At 34.7% G+C, this 22,214-nt stretch overlaps 1 protein-coding gene and 1 long non-coding RNA gene across 2 annotated transcripts; one reads left to right on the forward strand and one right to left on the reverse strand.

Moving 5' to 3' along the window:
- Nucleotides 9,696-10,386, reverse strand: LOC109712174. Its single transcript, XR_002216785.1, has 3 exons — nt 10,252-10,386; nt 10,047-10,179; nt 9,696-9,970 (listed from the first exon to the last, which is right to left on the reverse strand). It is a non-coding gene; the product is annotated as an uncharacterized LOC109712174 (long non-coding RNA).
- Nucleotides 15,547-21,125, forward strand: LOC109711985 (protein Brevis radix-like 1). Its single transcript, XM_020235384.1, is given in 8 exon segments — nt 15,547-16,092; nt 16,191-16,364; nt 16,366-16,521; nt 16,523-16,641; nt 19,876-20,011; nt 20,121-20,259; nt 20,335-20,647; nt 20,810-21,125. Coding segments are annotated over 8 exon segments (1,239 nt in total). The 5' UTR covers nt 15,547-15,969; the 3' UTR covers nt 20,889-21,125.

A 22,214-nucleotide genomic window follows, 5' to 3' on the forward strand; every position in this document is an offset into this window, starting at 1 on the left:
TATATAAAACAAGTTAATATCTTGATTTAAAATTTTAATGTCATACTTATTACATTTTGTAAGATTTTATTTTCAACCGTTGATTTTGAGCCCTTCCTTAACTAGGCAAATGATATCGTAAATCATGAAATTTATTTTTAGGTAACTTCAAACACTCTAGATCAGTTAACGGAGCCGTCGATGATTCGAAAGTCGCAACATCGAAAACGAGCGGAAGCACGGAAGGCTCCGTGCTTCCGATAGGCATAGTAGCCTCACTATAATTATTATATATATAATATATATAATATAATATACTAATCAACGTTTAGTACTCTTAATCCGGCTTAAATATTTTGAACGGTACTAGAACGGGAGTATCTTAGGATGGATGACTCTCTGGAAAGTGGGGGCATCACAAGTTTTATATTATATAATTTATACTATATATAAAAACATGTAGAAAATCTTATAATGATAGTCGAAATAAAAAAATAAAAAAATATTTTTTTGATATTTAATCTCGGTATTTAATTAAAAAATCTAATTTAAGGATAAGATTAAATAATAATGTTTAAAAAACAAGATTATCTACATGTTTTTATATATAGTATAAATTATATAATATNTCAATAATATATGCTAATATTTAATTATTATATTAATTTTTTATTGATTGCAACTAAAAATTAAATTTGAAATTTAATTCCAAATATATATACATATATTTAAATTTTCATCTCATATAACTTTAATTTATATTTATAAAATTTTAACTAAAATTATTAAAATATAATTATTGTCGGAAACAACTATATAAATTTGAATTAGAATATAACTGATATTTTTTAATAAAATATAGTAGATAAATTTAAATTTTTTATATTTTTATTATAAATTTTTAAATAAATATAATAAATAAATATATATTAATTTAAAGAAAAAACTTCAAATACCACCTCTGTGGTTTCACACGTTCTCACTTTATTAACTTGTAGTTTAAAATATATCAATTTAGTGTCCTGTGGTTTTATTTTTTTCTTTTTATTATTGATTTCATTAATTTTTTTCATTAAATCAGTGACAAACTTTAAAACTAAATGATAGTAAAGTGAATATTTGATAAACTTAGGTAGGATATCTGAAATTTTTTTGTATATAATTTAATAGAATATTAACGAAAAAATTGATGAAAAGATAAAAATAAAACCACAGGATACTAACTTGATATACTTTAAATCACAGAATACTAAAGTGAGAAGCAAAACCATAAATATGATATTTAAAGTTTATTCTTATTTAAAATAATAATTAAAATAATTATGACGTGTATTGCCAAGTGCAGTAATTAGTACATACCAATTTAGGTATGCATGAGTGTTGGGAAAGACTTTGTGTTCAAGGTGGAGCCAAGAGCAGTAATAAATATGTAGTTATCGCAGAAGCACCATTAATGGTCGCTGTTCACTGATTAGTTGTTATCACCGCCCCTTTTTTTCCGCGCCTCTGAGTATCTTCTTCTCCGGCCAATAATGAGCTGTTTTTAGTACTTTTTTTTTACATTTAGCTTCCTGAAAAAAAAAATTTATAAATAGTTGCGTAAAATTTATATTTATATGATTGATCCTATCTCCACTACCTAAGCACCACACGAGCATGAATGGCAACGTAAGTTAAGTTAAACATGATTAATCATTCATCGCGTTTGGACACGATGAATGATTCACCAGGTTCTATTATTTTTCTACCAAAATATTATTTAACATTTAGGAAGGATTCTGTGAACAAATCACGCTCATGTAGCATTCACGTGACGCTTGCGTAGCGGGAATAGGGTCAAACTTATAAATATAAATTTGGCTAAATTACATAAAACCTTCCTGTAATAACTCGCTTTTTCACTTTTCCTCCCTGATATTTAAAAACCTACACTTTGCTCCCTTGTAAAATAAAAAATGTGCACTTCACCCCCTACCGTTAGGGTTCCGTTATAAAATATTTTTTTATACCGAAAATACCCCTCCGCCCTCTTCCTTGTTGCTTCGCCTCCCTCTGGCTCGCTGCCTCGCCGCTGCCTCGCCGTCCTCCACTGCCTTACCCTCGCCCACATCCCCTTCGCCCTCCTCCGCCGCCTCGCCTTCACCCTCATTGCTCTTGTCTATCTCTCCATCAACACTCACCTCGATTTCCTCTCTATTATCGTCGAAATCGAGGGGCGGCGAGGGTGCAAGAGGAGAAGGGGAGCAGGTAGAGAAGGAAATGGAGAGAAATCGCGGCCGATTGAGGTGGGAATCGCGGCCGATCGAAGGGGCGACTGAGGAAGATGAGGAAGAAGACGAAAATGGCGAGGGGCAAAATAGTCATTTTACACACCGTAACCCCTTGTGAACATTTTTTATTTTACAAGGGGGCAAAATATAGGTTTTTAAATGTCAGGGAGAGAAAGTGAAAAAACGGATTATTACAGGAGGATTTTTTGTAATTTAGCCTATAAATTTTGTAGGACTGTTTATGAAATTTTTTTTTTTCTGAGGCGGCTAAATTCAAAAAAAGCTCGATTTTCTCAGAAAAAAAAAAAGATTATACACCTTTATCATGTCTCCTAAATATTCTCAGCAAAAAAAAAAAAANGTACACTTCAGTTCTGTTTGAAAAAAGATTTTATTAATTTTAAAGGCGATATTTTAAGATAATATATTTTTAAGCTTTCATATCAAAATTTTAAAAGAGAATCTAAGCATTTTTAGTATCAAATAATTTTACCACGTCATCACCCTTAACATTCCATCAAAAGATAACGTAATTTTCAAATTATTGTACCAATTTGACACAAGATTAAAATAGAGGGTTGATATTGTTTAAACTTTTTTATGCAGAAAGATATTTAAGACACAAAGTAAAGTGTGGGTGAGATTTTTGTTTTTTAATTAAGCTTTTTTTATGTGACAGTTATTTATACAGAAATAGTTAGTCTAGAATAAAAAATATTTTTAAGAATTGACAAGATATTGCGTAGTTGGCTAAAAATTTGATTGATTTGTATTACAGATTTAAAGTTCCCGTTTAGTTTTATTTTTATTTTTAATAATAAAACATCTGAAATGATGAGCAGTGATGTGATCTACACTAATTAAATTAACCATCTAGAATTCGAATTTTCATGATTTTCAACAATATTTGCCGATCAATCTACTGATCTCAAATTCATCTTATATATATTAGCAATTAAGAATAGTTTATTTTGAGATTTAAATACTAGACAAATGATTTTTAAAAATTAGTACAAATCTAATTAGTAATATCATTCCCAAACATAGAAATAAACTCACACTTACAGGAGTGTTTTAGTTGTGCTTATTATTCTAAGCTGATTATATTATTTCATGTGAAATATTAAGTGTCTAATACTTATTAAAATTTGAAATTAAATTTACTTTTATACTGTTGTGGTACGAGCAGTTTTAATTGAAGTACTGGTTTTATTATTTCTCAATAAAATAACTATGATTGAACCACTCTCTCCCAATTAATTTAAATAATTGTTTTATTGATCACTCAATTAATAATAAACTAATTAATAGAGTGTTACTACAACAAAAGCGGTCTATAGCGATACTTTTAAATATAGGTATATGTCAAAAAAGTGCTGCTAGCTAAAATTACCGACACTTTTAAAAAGTGTTGCTATATGAGGGGTCGCTAGGTATATAGTGACAGTTAAAAAGTGTCGCTATAACCTAAAAGAGTGCTGCTAATTTACCAACACTTATTTAAGTATTTAGCAACTGCCGAAACTCTATCTCATTGGCTGCGGTGGCGGAGGAGGATGACAGGAAAGGCTTTTCGTCTAGAATTTCAGTGGATTGAGTGAAGAAAGAAGAAAAGATGGTAATTGATTTTTCTTTTTTTTTTCTTTTCTGTTTGTAATCGGGTCAAATGGACTGGGTGTGGTGGGTTGAGTAGAGTAATCTTTTATTTTTGGTTGGATTGGGCTTTATATTTAGGCATAAGCAGATGTTTTTTTAAGTTTTAGCATAAATGGGACACTTACTCAGAAGTGTCCCAAACAAGTGTCCCTATAACCTAATTTTGTTGTAGTGTGTTGGGAAGAGCATCTCCTCCCAACTAAGTTTCACATTAAAAAAATATTTTTAATTAGATTAATTTTTAGATGAAAATTATTCTTTACTATTATCTATTTGATAGAAAATTAATGTTTTAAACTTATAGTTATTTTATTTCATTTATTTATTTTATCAAAAATTTTCATACTAATACATATACATATATACATCTATACCTATATATNACGAAGTTAGTTTCGATAATAAATTTTCTAAATCGATTTCATGCCATTTAAGCATAATTAGAATATGTAAATATTATAAAAATCAAATTTTATAATTTTTTTAATATCATATACCCTATAATCAAATGGCCTCAGTATTGATATGATTACCGGCCAGTATGAATTGCTTTCTAATTTTACAGTGAGTTTTTTATAGAAAATTTTATGCACTATCTAGATCAAGATCAATAACTTTAATTGAATTAAAGAACACTATCATCTATTTTTAGACTATCAATTTTTTACTATTTATTTTATACTCATTTTAACTCTATATCTTTATTTTTAATTTCTTAATTATAAAATTTACTTGTAACTTTATTTTTTAAATATTGTAACCGTTCCGCTTTAAATATTGATGAGGTCAATTATGGGAGTATAAAAGTAAAAAGAAAAAAATACTTATATTCTTCTTTTTCTTTTTTATGTCCCATATTTGTTTATTTATTCTATAAATTTTTACTAAAAATTTTTATCAACCACCTCGCGCGGTTCCTACACTATATACATAAAAGGGTAAAAACAAGCGCTAGTAACTATTTTTTTCTTTTTACTTTTATACTCCCATAATTGACCTCATCAATATTTAAAGCGGAACGGTTACAATATTTAAAAAATAAAGTTACAAGTAAATTTTATAATTAAGAAATTAAAAATAAAGATATAGAGTTAAAATGAGTATAAAATAAATAGTAAAAAATTGATAGTCTAAAAATAGATGATAGTGTTCTTTAATTCAATTAAAGTTATTGATCTTGATCTAGATAGTGCATAAAATTTTCTATAAAAAACTCACTGTAAAATTAGAAAGCAATTCATACTGGCCGGTAATCATATCAATACTGAGGCCATTTGATTATAGGGTATATGATATTAAAAAAATTATAAAATTTGATTTTTATAATATTTACATATTCTAATTATGCTTAAATGGCATGAAATCGATTTAGAAAATTTATTATCGAAACTAACTTCGTGATCTTATTCACAAAAATATAATAACCTAGCAATTATATTATATATATATGGGATAATTGCCTATATACCCCTCATAATTTGAAAATATCTGATTTACCCTTTTGTTCTTTCTAAAATACTCCTCATATGTTCCACCGTTATTGCAAAATATCCCCGCAATTATCTCCTGTTAAGTTAACTTGGGTTAAATGTGAGTTAAATATCTACCACAGTTTAAAAAAATTAAAATGTCAATTTTGCCCTTAACTTAACGGCAAATAAGAAATGTTGGTGACGGTAGAGGGGTATATTAGAAAAGACCAAAAGTCAAAATACTTTTTGTGCCCCTAACTTTAAGGACAAATAAGAAAGTCAGTGATGGTGAAAGGATATATTTGAAAGAGCAAAATAATAATTTTATAGAGATAAGAGAGTTCATTAACTGATTTTAACTCTAGGATATATTAGAAATAGGTTGGAACATAGAAAAGGTATTTTCAATATTAGCCTTCTAAGAGGGGTAAATCAGAAAGTCGAAAACTTTGAGAAAGAGAGAGAGAGAGAGAGAGGGGGGGGGTCTTGTGTGCTATTAATTAGGAGCACGGAAGCCTCTGGGCTCCTAAGCCGTTTTTTATTATGTTACTTTCAAATTGATGATCGGATCCGTTAGACTTGACTTCACATATTTGAACTATTTAGAAAATAAATTTTACAATTTTTCTATATTATTTACCTAGTGGTCAAAAAAACTCAAAATTAACAGTTGAAAATAATAATCTCATAAAAAATGTTGCACCAAAATTTTCGATTAGAGATATTGATCTTATTGTAAGTAGTATAAAAAAATTTCTATTAGAATTTTGTCTGATTTGAATACTTCTACACTATTAAACCTACAAACTGCATGTATCAATCATTAAAAATTATTGTTTTTGAATCATTTTAATTATTAGATAAATGATATTGAAAAATCACAAAAATTAATTTTTAAATACTTCAAATATGCTAAATCAAGTCTAACGAAGTCGATCATCGATTTAAAAGTCTTATCATCGAAAATGACTTACGCTACTTCGGTTTCTAGGTAAATGATATAAAAAAATTACGAAATTTATTTTTTAAATACTTCTAATACTCCAGATCAAATATAATTGATTTGATCGTCGATTCGAAAGCTCCAGCATCAAAAATAACTCAATGGTATAGAGGTCACCGTGCTTCTAAAAACAGACAAATAGGACTCTCTCTCTTTCCATATATTTATATATTTATTTATTTGTTTATTATTTAATGATTCAAAACGAATTAACTTTAGGCAAACGTCCCCTGTGACTTAACACGCGCACGGTAAAGTTAGCACGTACGTAATTAAGATAGGCCGTGCGCGAGTTAATAAGTGGGACCCGTCTCGCGTGGAAAACTCCAAGGCGACACGTGGCCTCTCGGGTGCTCATTGGGTGCATTAAAAAAAAAAATTAAAGGTTTTGATTTATTGCCTTTTTTTTACTTAAAATAATTATTCAAATATTTTATAATTTTTTTTTGGTAAAATTTGTTACGTGCATGTGCGTCGAGAATATTCCAAATCAATCAAAGAAAAAAAAAATGAGACTTCTTAAATTGCCATAGAATCTCAGAATTTAATTTTGATTATTTTTTACTAGTCTCCAACAATGAAAAATAATGATCTATAGCGTACGTAGATGGAACGTGACTATTTCAACACAAAAATTAATCAGAGGTGTAACAAGAAAAATGAAAATAAAAATAATAAAAAATTAAAGAGGTACGGTTAAAGTATCTGAATACAAAAGAATAAAAAAACATACCACATTAAAGACATCTTAAAATTATTTCTAAAAAAATTATAATATTTAATAATGAGAAGTGTGATTAATACATAAAACAAAATATTATATTCTATCTTCCAGTTTCTTTTTTCTAAAAAGATAAATTATAAAAAGCCTCCTCATACTTTCGTCCCTGCCTCACTCAATTATCCTCGTGCATTAAAAATTACATTAATTATTATCCTCATTTTATCATCTTCTCAAATAGAATTAAAAATTAAGAAAAAGGCGAATCGCATTATAAAACTTCATATGGTATATAGATTATTCGGCATCTCAATATATTTTTAATTTGCAATTCAGTAAAATTTAAAAAGAATTAGATAAAGAAGATCTTTACTAAATACAATTAAAATTAATTAATTTATTAAGCAATCTATTCAATTTATATGATTTTATTACATTACTTATAGATAATTTTATTTATAATTTTTTCTTATAAACTTTTATAGGTGATCGAATTCAATATTGATTTCAAATTGCTGGAACTATTTGAGATAATGACAAAGTATAGAGAGTTAATTGATATAATTTTTTATGTCTAAGTTAATTGAGAGTTGAGACAATCGTTTTTAAGTTTTGGAGGGCTTTTAATTTGTAAATTAGCCTTGTAAAGATATGATAATTAAATTTCCACTAATGTACAATACGTACACTATTCTAATTAGTAATCATATATAGATGTCAAAATCTTTTATCGCATTAAAATTAAAATTTTGTTCTCCATTTTACAAACAATTTTCATACCAAATAAATAATTATTACGTAATTTATTTTGGCATTCAAATAGAATCTTAATTGTTATTGTATTAATTCATCAATGTTTATCTCTGTCTATACCATTTTTGTGCAAAATCTGTGCTTGGAAAATTCATGCATGTGAGACTGAAAAAGAAAGTCTTGCTCCACTTATTTGTATCACACAAACGAATAGCACTTGCATGCAAAAATTTTTTGTGGATCTTGAAGTCCAGCTGTCAATCCAAAGGTGAAGTCCATCTTGACCATTAGATCAGTTAATGGATGACAAAAATCTCTGTAAGTTCGGACACTACCTGATGCAGTTGGCTGCGAACTTAATAGTTAAGGTTAATTGCATACACCTTTCTGTAAATATATCGAATAGTAGATAAATTCTTACAAATATTGGTAGAAAGGACAACTTGTGATGGTAGAAAGGATAATACATCCCTTTTATATTATTTGTAATGGCAGAAAGGAATAAAATAAACGTTGGAGATTTTTGAAAGGATACTTCCGCATGATTCTTGAGGCTTTTGGAGAGATATACTTGTGATGGCAAAACTATCATTTCACTTATCTTCTGTTAAAAAATAAATAATGTCTAATAATAACAAATCAGAGTAATATGAATATTACTGAACTTTTATAGAAATAAATATGAAAAGTTAAACTTTATATAAAAATATATTTACTATTCGATATTGTCACGCCCCGGATTACACTTTCCCCGGGCGCGCCGACAAATCCGCCGTATACAAAGAAATTTTTCCTGTATACGAAGCGATAGCTGTACCTGTAAATCAAACGCTACTACGAACAGTAGTAGAGAGCTGCTAGAGAAAACAGAAGCTAAACAAACTGAGTTTCATATACATAGTCCAAATCCAAAATACAAAGCTACTCGCACTGGCGAGTTAGGTCCACTATGTACATAAACTCGAAACAAAACATCTACCTGCAGTAGGGGCACCTCTAGCTCAGCACGTCGGGTAGGGCTCTAACTCGCGACGCCCTTGCCTCGATCCTGATCGCAGACGGTGCCGCAGCCGGACCTGGTGCTCTGGCAAAACATAGGTAAACAACTGGGCGAGATGAAAACTACTGTAAAACAAGTGTCCTCAGTGGCGGTACCGCCAAGAAACAACATCGGTTCCACCCCACTAAAGTATCTACGACAGAGCAAGATAGTAGGAAAAGCAAGAAGTACTCGTCTAAACCGCTATCAATCCACTACATATCATTGCTCTAGCACTAACCAAACTGTAGAATTAGTCAAGTCTGACCCAATCTAAATCGGAACTGTAAGATACCCGTCCCAAAGGGACTGCTGAATACACCCGTCCCTGCCCGTACGACATCGGGCTCTATCCACTTAACTAGCGTAGAGAGCAGTCCAACTGCTCATGAGCGACACCACGCAAAAGCACAAGCCTGACATCCGGAGTGACACTCGTGGGCGCTAACCCAACGATGTATGCAGCGTATCTCTGTCGAGCTCAATCAGACTCCAATAGCCAAGTCACGTAATATCGACTCAAATGGTCTACACCAACAGGTAAAGTGCCCTCGCACACAATCTGAGCCAAAAAAGGTGATACGGGTCCACCGTCACACTCTGACGGCACCCAACAGTCCCGAAACGACCTGAACGACCCTGTAAAAATTCACATGCGCGACCCAGCACGAGTGTAAATACATTCTAAACTACGCTGGAGTATCGTCTCGAAGAAACTGCGACATACAATTTTCTAACGGCTCCTAGAGCTAAATCAGGTAGTTAACGGGTGACAGGTCCAAATCGCAGGTTTTCTTCCTAATTCAATTTCCAAGTCCCAACATTTATAATCTATTTACTTGATAAAATATGCTCGAAAATTCAGATTTTACATTCTAAAGAAATACATGAATTTTGCGCTAAACTTTAATTACCGAAATCAAGATCTATACATGTCGACCAATAAGAACTTAGGAGTAAAGCCGATGTAACCCGCCTCGAAAGCTATCCCCTGGCAGCGAACGAAGCCTCGAACCAGGACACCCTCTGCTGGATCAACTAGGGACCTCCAAGTCCGGTGGACGAGCTAACGCCAAGCTAAACAATTCAGGATTCTCAATTCAGTCCAGAAATTCACAGCAGCTGAGTAGAAACGGGATTCGACCGAGCTAACCTTCACCAAATCTGGCAAATGAGGGCTTCGTGGATTCCTCTCGAAGTCCCGAATCCAACGAACCAAGCCTCGTCGCGATCCGACGCTTCTACGTCGAGAACAAGCCAAAATACAAACAGTCGACGGTGAAATTCTGCGAAAACAACACTTAAGCTCAAATTTGACGATACTCAAAGTATGCGCAGCAATTCCATGGTGCAATTACCTCGCTAGATCCTCAAGGGTCGGTGCCACGTCGAGGACGACGGAAAACCACGCTCGCCCGAGCTCCTCACAGCACCACGACGACAAAACGTGTGCCTGAACGGCTCCGCGGCACCACGTCGGCGACGAAACTCCACCCGAGCTCCTTCCCTGCTTACAACCGGATGGGAGAGTGAGAGAGATAGAGAATTACAGCAAGAAAGTCTCTCTCTCTCCCTCCCTACACGAAACTATATAGAGGGGAGTGAGGGAGATACAAACGAGGCAAGGTAAAAATACTAAAAAGCCCCTCACCTACTCTGGTGTACCGGTACACGGGATCGCGTACCGGTACAGGAAGCTAACCCGAGAGCAGTACGCACTCAGCCAGTATAGCGTACCGGTACATCTCGCTGGCTGTACCGGTACAGCCAGCAGGAAAATCTGCCATTTTGCATATTTCTTCGCTGAAGGCTGCTCTCGCGTCCCACGGAGTCCGTTTTACGTCTATTTGACGCCAACGCGACTCGGGCTTGTCCCGACACTCTCCAGAGCTGTCGACAAGCCTCCACAGTCAAACACTAGGGATCTCACAGATATATTTACAAGAAACTGTATAAGATTGAATGAGCCACTCGGACCTTCTATTTCCGCCAAATGTAATGCTAATAGTTATATCTGAGATTCCGAGTTCGATCAAAACCTAATTAGTTTACATTTCTGGCGGAACCTGGTAGCTTACAACATTCCAATCTTAAAAAAAATCGAGATAAAAAAAACCCTCCACATTCATGTAGACGATTTAAATCATGGGGGCCTCAATTTTTTTTTTTTTTGCTCATTTAGACTATGTTTAGATGTTGGAATAAAATATGCAATAATAATTTATTTACTATGATAGCTTTCTTGTATGATTAAAAGTTGGTTAGAAATTTGAATTTTGATTCTTAAAAAGTCTTGGCAACAATATCTAGTGAAATAATTATCTTATCTACAAGATAATTTATCTTATTTAAAAAAATTAACTTGAAGATAAAATATGATATTTATTTAGATAGTTAAGTATACTCTTCATCACCAAACGCGATATGCTTTTTGAGAAAATCATACAATATTTTATATATATATATATATATATATATATATATATATATATTTATTTATGTTCCTCTATCATTATACCTCATAAAATTTGTTATATGACAATTCCTTCTTTATTCTTGCCTTTTCTTTCTTTTTCATTTCCTCTTATGCTTCGCCCTCCCACCTTTCCACCCACCCACTTTTTAATTAATTTATTTTATTATTGTCTCTTTTTTAATTTTTTTTATTTAATCCAAATGCTTTAGGCTTAGTTTGGTATTGAGATATGCTTCTGAGTTTTTCGGTGGGACCGCAGAAAATATATCATAACCGACTCAATGTGATATACGGAACGCTATATTACATACAGAAATAAACATGATATTTTTTTAAAAGTATTTTCTCACCGCGCACGTAACACAATCTCTCTCCAAACGAAGGCTTATTATTATAACAACCATGCATTGCCCATCCCATCTTTTTTTAAAAAAAAAAAAATTTCTAAATAATCATGGCCGTTATTCTTCCATAACTCACAATCACCCCAAATTAGGGCGCATGAAAGCAGTTGAATTTTGGTGCTTCACGTTCCGTTATTTCCTTTTTTTTATATATATATATATTTATGTGCATTCACACACACGTATACACGCATGGGTCTAAGCAAGCACAAAAAAGGAAACGGTGATGAAACTAAAAAATAAAATAAAATAATATTTAGTATATTATTCAAAATTTCAAAAATAATTTATATAATATTTCTAATTGATCGGAAATTAATAGTAATCATCTAACTTGATAGAAAAGTAGGAAGAACTATAGTAGATTAGTAAAATTCGAATTATTACTAAAATTTAAATTAGTTTATAATTTTACATCATATCGATTAATAATCAGAAAAATTATTTTGTAATAATATATAGTTATTATAAGCATAAATGCACTTTTGAAAATGAAAACATCTTAGATATAGAGAGTAAGTCTTCCTTGTTTTCGAAAGTACAGAGGCTTTCGTATTTGTAAGTTATTTTTTATGATAAAACATTCGGTTTGACGTATGGTTCTATTAGGCATAATCTACGCTATTGGAATTATCTAGAAACCAAATTTCATAATTTTTTGAAATCATTTATCAGGTGATCAAAAGGTTTTAAAAATAACTATTTTAATAGTCGATATGGTACATTTTTAAGTTCAACGGTATAAAACAATCCAAATTACATGAAATTTGATAGAAAATTCTATTTAACATTAATAGTAAGATCAATACATCTGATTTAAAATTTGAGTCTTTTATCATTATTTTTTATAAATTTTTATTTTCAGTCGTTTATTTATAGACTATTCGTTCTAGACAAGTAAAATCATTGATTTCTATATAGTTTCAATAGCGTAAATCATGTCTAACGAACTCAATCGCCGAATCGGATATCGAATCATTGAAAACAAATTATAAGTACGAAAGCCTCGGTGTTTTCGAAAGCATAAGAGTCTACCTCTAGATACAGATATATTCGAAAAGTAATTAGTGGGACCTAACTTATATGTAATGTCATGGACACATAACAAAAACGCAATTATTATATTTTGGACACGCCATTGCAAGGTTGGCCCAATTGATCAATAATATGTGATTGGGACTCAACAGATCCCTCGTGATAGATCTCTCTCGGCTAAATAAGTTAAAGCCAAAAACTTGAGGAATGAGGAGCTTGTCGCGCCTCCGTAACATACGACGCATGAGCCCCATTTCAATAACACTCTCTCTCTCTCTTCTCTCTCTCTCTCCTCGGGAATGAAACTTTATTAGGAGCTTTCTAATAAGGCATCGTTGAAAAGCTTTCATTAAGCTATTTCGTATTTAATTTTATCTTCATCTAATAATTTATCGAGTATATTTTAACACCAAAATTTTTAAAAAAGTTTAAAATTCTAAAAAAAAGAATAATAATTCCTGGATAGATGAAAAAAATGACATGTGATAAATTGATAATAGATAAGAACTTCTTAAGACCTTAACGAGACATTGTTGGGGAGCCACCTCATTGAAGTTTCTCCCCCGGGGTTAGCATGTATTTTTGAAGAGCATAAAACATCAGTAGAGAGCTCTCTAATGATATCTCGTTATAGAGATCCCGATTCGCTGTTATGTATTAGTTTTGTCTTCATCCAATAATTCGTTGATTATTTTTAATATTAAATTAATTGAAAAAAAAAATTTAAATCCTAGAAGAAAAGGATTACAATTTTTGGATAGAAATAAAAGTGAAACGTGAGAACAAATTGGCACTCTTTAACGAGACGTTGTTGGGGAGCTCCTGATTGAAGTTTTCCCGCTTGTGTTAGCATGCATTTGGAAGAGAATAAAAATTAAGTGGGGATCACTCTAACGACACTTCATTGGAGAACCCCTCAATATGCTTGTCACGTATTAGGTTTGCATTCATCCAATAATTCGCCGAGTGTCCTTTTAATGTTAAAATCTACAGAGAAGGATTATTATTCTCCAATAGAGATAAAAATAACACACGGTAATAGATTAGGACCGCGTAACGAAGCGTCGGCAGGAAGCTGGCCACTCAAAGTTTGCCTACTTTTGAGGGGCCAAATTCTGTACAATTTGCACTTTATTTATCACAAACAAAAATTTGCAGTTGCAAGTTTGAATCAAATCAGGAGTCGGGTAATTATGTGTCTAAAAATGCCAGCTATAAGGTCGAAAGTTTGAGATTTTGTATAAGTTTAAATTTGAAAATCATGACCCCAACCTCATGTTGACATGAGTATTTGAAAAGAAGTGTTGAAGTAATGGAGCCTATCAACTCAATTAAAAAAAAAAAAAAAAACGTAAAAACGTATAGAATTTATCAAAATTATGGAAGCAATTGTCCAATCTTTTAAAATTTTGATTTTACTATTCCACTTTTCAAGTTATTTGATTTAAGTGAGTCAATAATATTTTGACTTTAAAAATTACGTTAGTTACTTTAAAAAATTTATAATTACAAAAATTGCATGAAATATGCTAACTACTTAAATCCGTTTCTTTTGTTCGGCTAATAAAAGCCTAGCGTTGAGCTGCTCATTAGGAGTTTCTCTACAGTATAAAATTGCTCAAGTTTGATTTGTCCAATATTGTTAGAAAGACACTAAAAGTTTAAAATTAAAATACTGTTGAATGACCCAAGTTAAATAAGTTGAAATATTATATAATAAAATTAAAATTTTGAAAATTTGAATAGTCAACTATGAATGGTTTATTGGTTAAATAAATTTTATATATTTTTACCGAAGATAAAAAAAGTTGAAGTTGTGAGCAAACCAAGAACTGAAGCTAGATATAAAAAATTAACAAATTGATTTGAAGCGCATCCATTTGTTTGGAAGTCCCCAATTTAACGCTGTAGAAATATTGCCTTGATACTAGATCTAATTTTTTAAAATTGAATAAAAGTTTAATTAGTAACTAAGATAATATATAATTTATTAAGATCCAAGACTAACTTTAATACTATATTATTTAAAAAATTAATCTAATAAAGTACGATTAAAAAATAAGCTTAATATTATTTTATTCTTTAAACTCTCCTTTTCAGAGTGCGATAGTACGTACACACAGAAAACATCTTCTTTTTGTATTAGAAATTGCTTTCTATTGATTTATAGAAAACTCCAAAATCACATCATTGTCGAATCTGAATTTGAACTCGGAACCATATTTTAAAATTTAGCTCAATATAATTCACATAAATTAATTACACCAATTTTACTTTATAGCAACCGTGCTTGGTGAGCTTAATAAGTTATTAAGACAAATCCTTTGGCGATAATTAAACATCAAATCCAAGTTACTAAATTAATCAGCATTTTGATGGTGACAATAATGTCGACTCCTATGTAGATCTACTCGACAAAATATTATAATAATCTAAATTATTTTTTTTTTAATAAACATTATAAATTTTATTTATTTAGTTTTTTCCCAACACATCGCTATTCCACGCTGTACGCTGATAGTGATTTTGTGGGAAAGCTCAGTCACACTTTCGAGTAAGGAATCGGTAATCGGTAATAAAAGCTAACCCGTTTTACCGCCACGTGTCCTGTTCCAGGAGGGACGGGACATACGGGGGTGACCGGCCGTACGCTTCCCGTAGGCGGTAACCGGTGAGCGCATCACTGGTTTGCGTGAAACGAAAAAAGAAAAAAATAAAAACGAAAAAAAGAAGGTTCTGTAGCGAAGGTGTAATAGTGCTCTCTCTCTCTCTCTCTCTCTCTCTCTCCTCTTTCTCCTCGTCGTCCCGGTGACGATAAATAAGGCCCAAAAGAGCGGTGTCGAATCCTAACCCTAACCCTAACCCTAATTCGCCATTAATGTGTTTTCCTGTGAGCTCGGGGGGGCCGTTTCCAGTTTCCCTATCCTCCGATTTCCGCTTCCCGACAAGCGATTTAAGGCAACTGGAATCTCTGAGCGGCGAAATTTATGTAGCCTATTAAAGCACCGAACCCCTTCTCCCTCTACCCCAAACCCTAGGCCGTGAATCGCGCCTCGATAGAGGGGGAAAAACCCTTCCTTGTTTTTCGATCCCCTCCTCTCCCCCATTTCGCGCTCTCGGTGGGATTCGAAGGGGGTTGGTGGGGAGTTTCTCGGAGGGCGATGCTCACGTGCATTGCGTGCTCGAAGCAGCTCGGCGGGGGGTCGCTCCGCGACGACCCCCCGGAGGACGACGACGCCGCGACGCCGAGCACGCGGCAGGCCATTAAAGCCCTAACCGCGCAGGTGCGTTGGTGTTAAGCTAGGGTTAGGGTTTCTTCGTTTTTAGGATCTCTACCTAGGGTTTTCATTACTGAGAGGTGGATTTTTCGCTTTGGGATCAGATCAAAGACATGGCGTTAAAGGCGTCGGGAGCGTACCGGCACTGTAAACCCTGCGCGGGATCGGCGACGGCGCGCCACCACCACCACCATAGGTACGCGGATTCGGAGGCGGCGTCGGGGTCCGAGCGGTTCCACTACGCGTACCGCCGCGCGGGGGGCGGGAGCGCGAGCGCGGGGTCGAGCGCGGCTGAGGGGCGCCGCCGCCGCCGCCGCCGCGGCGGCCGCGCTCTCGAGCGGCGACGCGACGCCGTCGATGAGCGGCCGCACCGACTCCGAGTCCGCCGCGGGGCGGCGGCGGCGCGGCGTTCATGGCGGCGGCGGAGGCGGCGGCGGCGGCGGAGGAGGAGGAGGAGGAGGCGAAGGAGTGGGTGGCGCAGGTGGAGCCCGGGGTCCTCATCACCTTCGTCTCCCTCGCCCATGGTGGGAACGATCTCAAACGGATCCGTTTCAGGTACTTAGGGTTTTCTTTTATTGCTGATTTTATTTTTATTATTATAATATAATCCCGTCCCATCTCATCTCTCTCCCTCCATGGATTCGTTTCATCTCCCTCGACCCGATCCGGTCACCGCCGCACCCGCCGTAGCTTCCGAATCCGGATCCCAAATGTTCGCTTAAATTTGACCCCAAATTTGAATCCAAATTTTGTGAATTTGAATTTCGTGATCCGGTTTCATCGAAATTTGAAAATTTTTAGTTCTCGATTTTGTTTTTGTTTTTTTTTGTTTGGCTTTCTCTTTATAATCGGTAAAAGTCGAATGAGACGAAATTTTCTCTTTTTTCTTGGGGTGCTTTTTTTTTCTTTTTCTTTTTCTTTTTTTTTTTTCCTTTTTTGCTTTTACTTTGCTTGGATGGGAAGTTTAAAAAGAGGACGTGGGGGAGATGGTTTCAAAAAAGCAGTCAACAAAACAAGAAGGCCCACATTTCTCTTTTATGACACATTTTTCCCATTTCAAATTCTAAATAAATTTCTTGCTACAAAATTTTTGGTTGAAATATATTCATGCTCCCTCAACTTAATTGATAAAAATTAGATTAAGTAACAATTAATAACTAACAAAGCGAGCACATTTGATAAAATTGCAAATAAAAATAAGCCAAAAAAAAAGTTGCGGGGGCGAGGTCAGAACGTGCTAGAGTTGAGGGTTCTCCATACATTTTTGTGTAAAAGTTTGAGAGTAAATATATAATATTTGTTGCTCTCATGAGATTGTCGACCAAGTTGGGGCTTCTAAATTTGAGAATCCCTGCACGGATCTCGAGCCACATGTAGCAGCTCGTTGTGATCCATGCGCAAATCTGGTTGGCCTTTCTAGGAATTTTCGAAACTCGGAAGGGGTAATCCGAATTTTTTTTTTTAACTTAATAAAAGAATAAAATGCAAAGTTTTTATTGTTATTAGCATATTATTATCATCATTAATTATTTTGAACATTTCTGTGAATCTTCTCAGATGAAGTTACTTTTTCCAGTTTCTCTATTTGTCCTTAGCCTACTTGTCCGCTAATAAAATTCGTGCTTTGGCTCCACTGGCCCAATGCCCCCTCTTGCTTGTGTGGCGACAAAACGCAAACCTTTTCCTCCATGTGGGAGTAATTTTTTTTTTTCTTAAAGAAAAAGTATAAATGTATGGATAGATCCCTTTTCATTTTAATTCTGCAAACTTGATCCACATATTTTTTTCATTTTTTTAATTTGGGAAATATCCAGGGTCTCTTCAATGTCACCTCTCTCTCTATGTCTATGTGGAGAGAGAATTTTAATTAGTTTATGCACGTATTTTAATGTGTCATGTGAATTTGATATTGTATCAACAACATATAGTGGGAGCATTGTTTGGGATTTGCTACATTTTTTTTTTTTTTAAGTCTTTACTATTTTCTTGTGAAATAATACATGCAAGAATTTTGGAATTACACAAAGGACCAAATCACAATATCAGCTACTACAAATATTATTCACACATTTTACCCTGACAGAGAGAGAGAGGGAGAGAGAGAGTGAGGGAATAGAACATGCAAGTGGTATCTACTTCATTATAAAATCCAAATCAGAATATAAGGTAATGGTGTTTACAAAAGTTGTTCAAGATGGGTATGCATGTAGGGTCACCATCTCCCATCTGCCCACTATGGATAAGGCATTATTAAAAGCTGTGGGAATGAGCATGAGCTCCTCCTCTCCCCCCAGGGCTACTTTAATTCTGCTGCTAGTGACAGTCCCAGTAGTGCCTGGATTAACAGATGAGCTGTTCGATTCTTCTGGCCTGTTACAGTGTTGAATCAGCTCAGCATCACTTAATGGCTTGGATTTTTTTTTTTATTAGGAAATTTTTTATGCCTTTCTGGATCCTACATTATGCTTTAGTGGTGTTGCATGCAGAAGGGATACACAAATGTAGGGATCAGACAATACATGTGTTGTATAACTCAACATAACATAAACTATACAGATGCATTTATTCTGGGACCAATATAAAAAATATAAAGGGACACCCTCAAGTACAGGCCACTTTGCAGTAGGTCCCTAAACCCTAAACCCTAAACCCTAAACCCTAAACCCTAAATTAATATATATTTAGGTCACTCATCGCCAACAATTAAATTTGGGATTCTGTTAAATCCAAATGCATTTGCTGTGCGATTAGTATTATTTTATTTATTCCTTGGGTTTTAGAATTCAAAAGAATCATCTGTATGCTCTGGGATTTTGGTGTTGGGAGATCAGTTTTTGGATTTAGGTATCTTTCGTGCTGTCTTTGTATTCTATTATATTTATGGTGCTTGGGAGAGGAATTAAAAGCTGAATTTATCATCGAAATGGTGCCTAAATTTGTCACTAGGGACTAGGGAGTGGAGGTTTGTGTGGAATAAAATGTGCATCTTTGGAGCACACACAGAAAAAGAAAAGAAAAAGAAAAAGATTAATTCTGATGAGTCAATTCTGGATCTAGAAAAACCCTAATAAGCTGATAGCAGATGCCATGGTATAGAATTATGCAACTGTACAATATATCTCCACAAGGATGCCTGCATGCTTAGGCAAAATTAAACTTCCATATGCATATCTAGAAACTTTAGGTGTTATCTTTATTGGTTAATAATTTGCAGACTGATTATTTGATTTATTATTTTACTATTAAAGCATAATGTTGAATGTAAATATTAAATCACCATTCCCTGTAAGCTTACAAGTCCGGCCAGGCTTCTAATGTTATTTAATTTCCTCCCATTTAATTCAAGTCCGTGTCTTGGGCTTATTAAAAAGTCTCGAGTACAGACATGAGGAAGAGTGTTGAATATCAATATTAAAAATACTATCCTTTGTAAGCTTTAAGTTTTTGCAGAATAACGGTTGTCTCGTATTCTTTTGAAAAGCTAGTTATGTGGTGATAGTCGTGCTGCTCTTGTCGTTATAGTGAAGGTTTCTCTTGATATAGTTAGGCTCCGAATATTGGAAGATCTTGGGTTGAAATCATGATTGAAACAATACCTGTTGGAACTATGAGTTGAGAACTCTGAGAATCGCTTATGAAAGGCTGATTGAATTTTCACCAGATCTAATAAAGTTCATAGAAGAATCAGAGTAACTGACTCTTCACTTCTTTTTTTGGATTCTAGAGTCCATTTAAATGTAATGTGCACTTTTTGATTTATTGTTCGTCGGCCAAAATGGTGTGTGATAGCCGAGAGATGTTCAATAAGTGGCAAGCTCAACGCTGGTGGGCCGAGAACTACGACAAGGTCATGGAGCTCTACAATGTTCAGAGGTTCAACCGTCAGGCCGTCCCCCTACCCACACCTCCCAGATCGGAAGATGAGGTAAGCCAAATCTCACCCAATATTCTCATTCAGACTTTTTTTCATATTAATCGATACACACTCTCAAATCCTTCAACATCTTTTCGTGGCCTTGAATTTCTTCTGAAAGAGCTCCAAAGAGGACAGCCCTGTGACTCCTCCACTAGGGAAAGAGCGGTTACCTCGCAACTTCCAGCGGCCGGTAACGGGTGGTGGAGGGATGGGATACTCATCATCGGATTCGTTCGAGCATCACTCAAGTCACCATGGTAATGTGGAAAAGGTGATACTGGTAAGAGCTAAAGCTGTTACAAAATGACAATATTAACATTTATATTCAACAGGTAACGGCAATCACCATCAACACCACCACCACCACCACGGCCACGGCCGCCACTATAATGATTCATGTGGCCTAGCGTCCACCCCAAAGTTGTCGAGCATCAGCGGGGCGAAGACAGAGACATCATCGGTAGATGCGTCATTGAGGACCAGCTCCTCCCATGATGAGGCAGATCGGTCTGGTGAACTCTCGGTGTCAGTCAGCAATGCAAGCGACCAAGAGAGGGAATGGGTGGAGGAGGATGAGCCTGGGGTCTACATCACGATCAGGGCTTTGCCTGGTGGCATGAGGGAGCTCCGCCGAGTCCGATTCAGGTTAGTGTTACTTGCGCGGGCCCGGTGAAATTTGTTCTGTAGAGTAGATTTGTTGCCTCCACCTCCTCGTAGATTCACCATTCTATAGGTTCATTGTAAGGCTAACTTTTTTATTTTCACTAATAAGGCTAACCCTTGTTTTAAATGCCTCCTGGCATGCAGTCGAGAGAGGTTCAGTGAGATGCACGCAAGGCTGTGGTGGGAAGAAAACCGTGCAAGAATACATGAACAATATCTCTGAGAAGATGGAGAACAGTTGATGAGCACCTGTTTCTTTGAAAAGGTCGACGCCGGCTGTGTCCCAGGATGAAAAGTGCTTCTTTCTTCTTCGTTTTCGTATAAGCAAATATATTTCTACATCGAGTACTAACAAATGAGTATTGTTACCCCATTCATCGCAAAGCTTGGTGGTGTCTTGTGTGACAGCAATTTCTATAAATAGAAAATGCATATCTTCTCTTACCTTTTCTTTTGCCAATTCTCGCTCCGTATTTGCGCCTTTTCTGTCGCCATGACCGGCGCACTTCTTTATTACATGTGTTTTAACTTGTTTCTTGGAGCATGCAATTTCTACAGGATTAGTGCGGCAAATTTGGCTGAGCCAATTGTGCCAGAATTTTGTAGAGTTGGCCAAGAATGTAGAGTAACCACTAGTTCTCTTTTGTGGTCTTTTGATGCCCATCTCTTTTGTTTGCAAGAGCTGAAGAATGATTAGTGTGCCAAACTGAAGAAAAGCACTGCCTTGCATTTTGGATTGTCGGAAACACATGGATCTTACTCCAACTGGTATTTTGTGAGAATGTTTCTTTTTACTGCTTTGTGCTTGTTTCGCTGCACTTTTAGTCCGCCGAAACGACGTCTACTGATATAGAGTGTTTGGCGGTCACCCGGATTTTCGAAAGGTCCCGAGCAGGCGGGGAAGTTGATGATTCTCCCTGAACCACTTCCCAGCCTAGGCAATGTTTCCAGCCGCGTTTGGGCCAGACAAGCCCTTAGCGTGCCTGTTTAGTTTCGCGCGGGCATTTGCTAAAAACGGTTCATTTCATTTTGTGCTGCTCTAAGGGGCCGTTTTGTTAATGTAGTTGCAACTGCACTGCAGTTATAACTGTATATAAATATAAATTCGATGCTTGGTTTGATATATTTAATTTCAACTGCTGCAGTAGGAACTCCAAGAGGAGACCTAACTGCAGCAGTTCGAACTACACCCAAATTGGCCGCAGTTCCAACTGCATCAGTTGGAGAGAGTAACTTTAAATAAAAGGTATTCTTGCCTCCTCAATATTTTTTAATTCTTTTTTTTTCTTTTTTTCTTTTTTTTTTTTTACATTNTTTTTTTTTTTTTTTTTTTTTTTTTTTTACATTGGAGGTAATTTCACCATCATATATATAAAATAATAAAATTTTATAAATTATTTTTCAACTGTATACCACCAAACAAATTATTTATACTTGCAGCGTTTTCTACTACATTCAACCAAACATGATTCATATAGTTATATTTTCAACTGCATGCATCTCTAATTATACTGCATTTATAATTATATCTAACCAAACGCCCCCTAAG

The sequence above is a fragment of the Ananas comosus genome, linkage group 6 (assembly GCF_001540865.1).
Source record: "Ananas comosus cultivar F153 linkage group 6, ASM154086v1, whole genome shotgun sequence".
Taxonomy (NCBI): Eukaryota; Viridiplantae; Streptophyta; class Magnoliopsida; order Poales; family Bromeliaceae; genus Ananas; species Ananas comosus.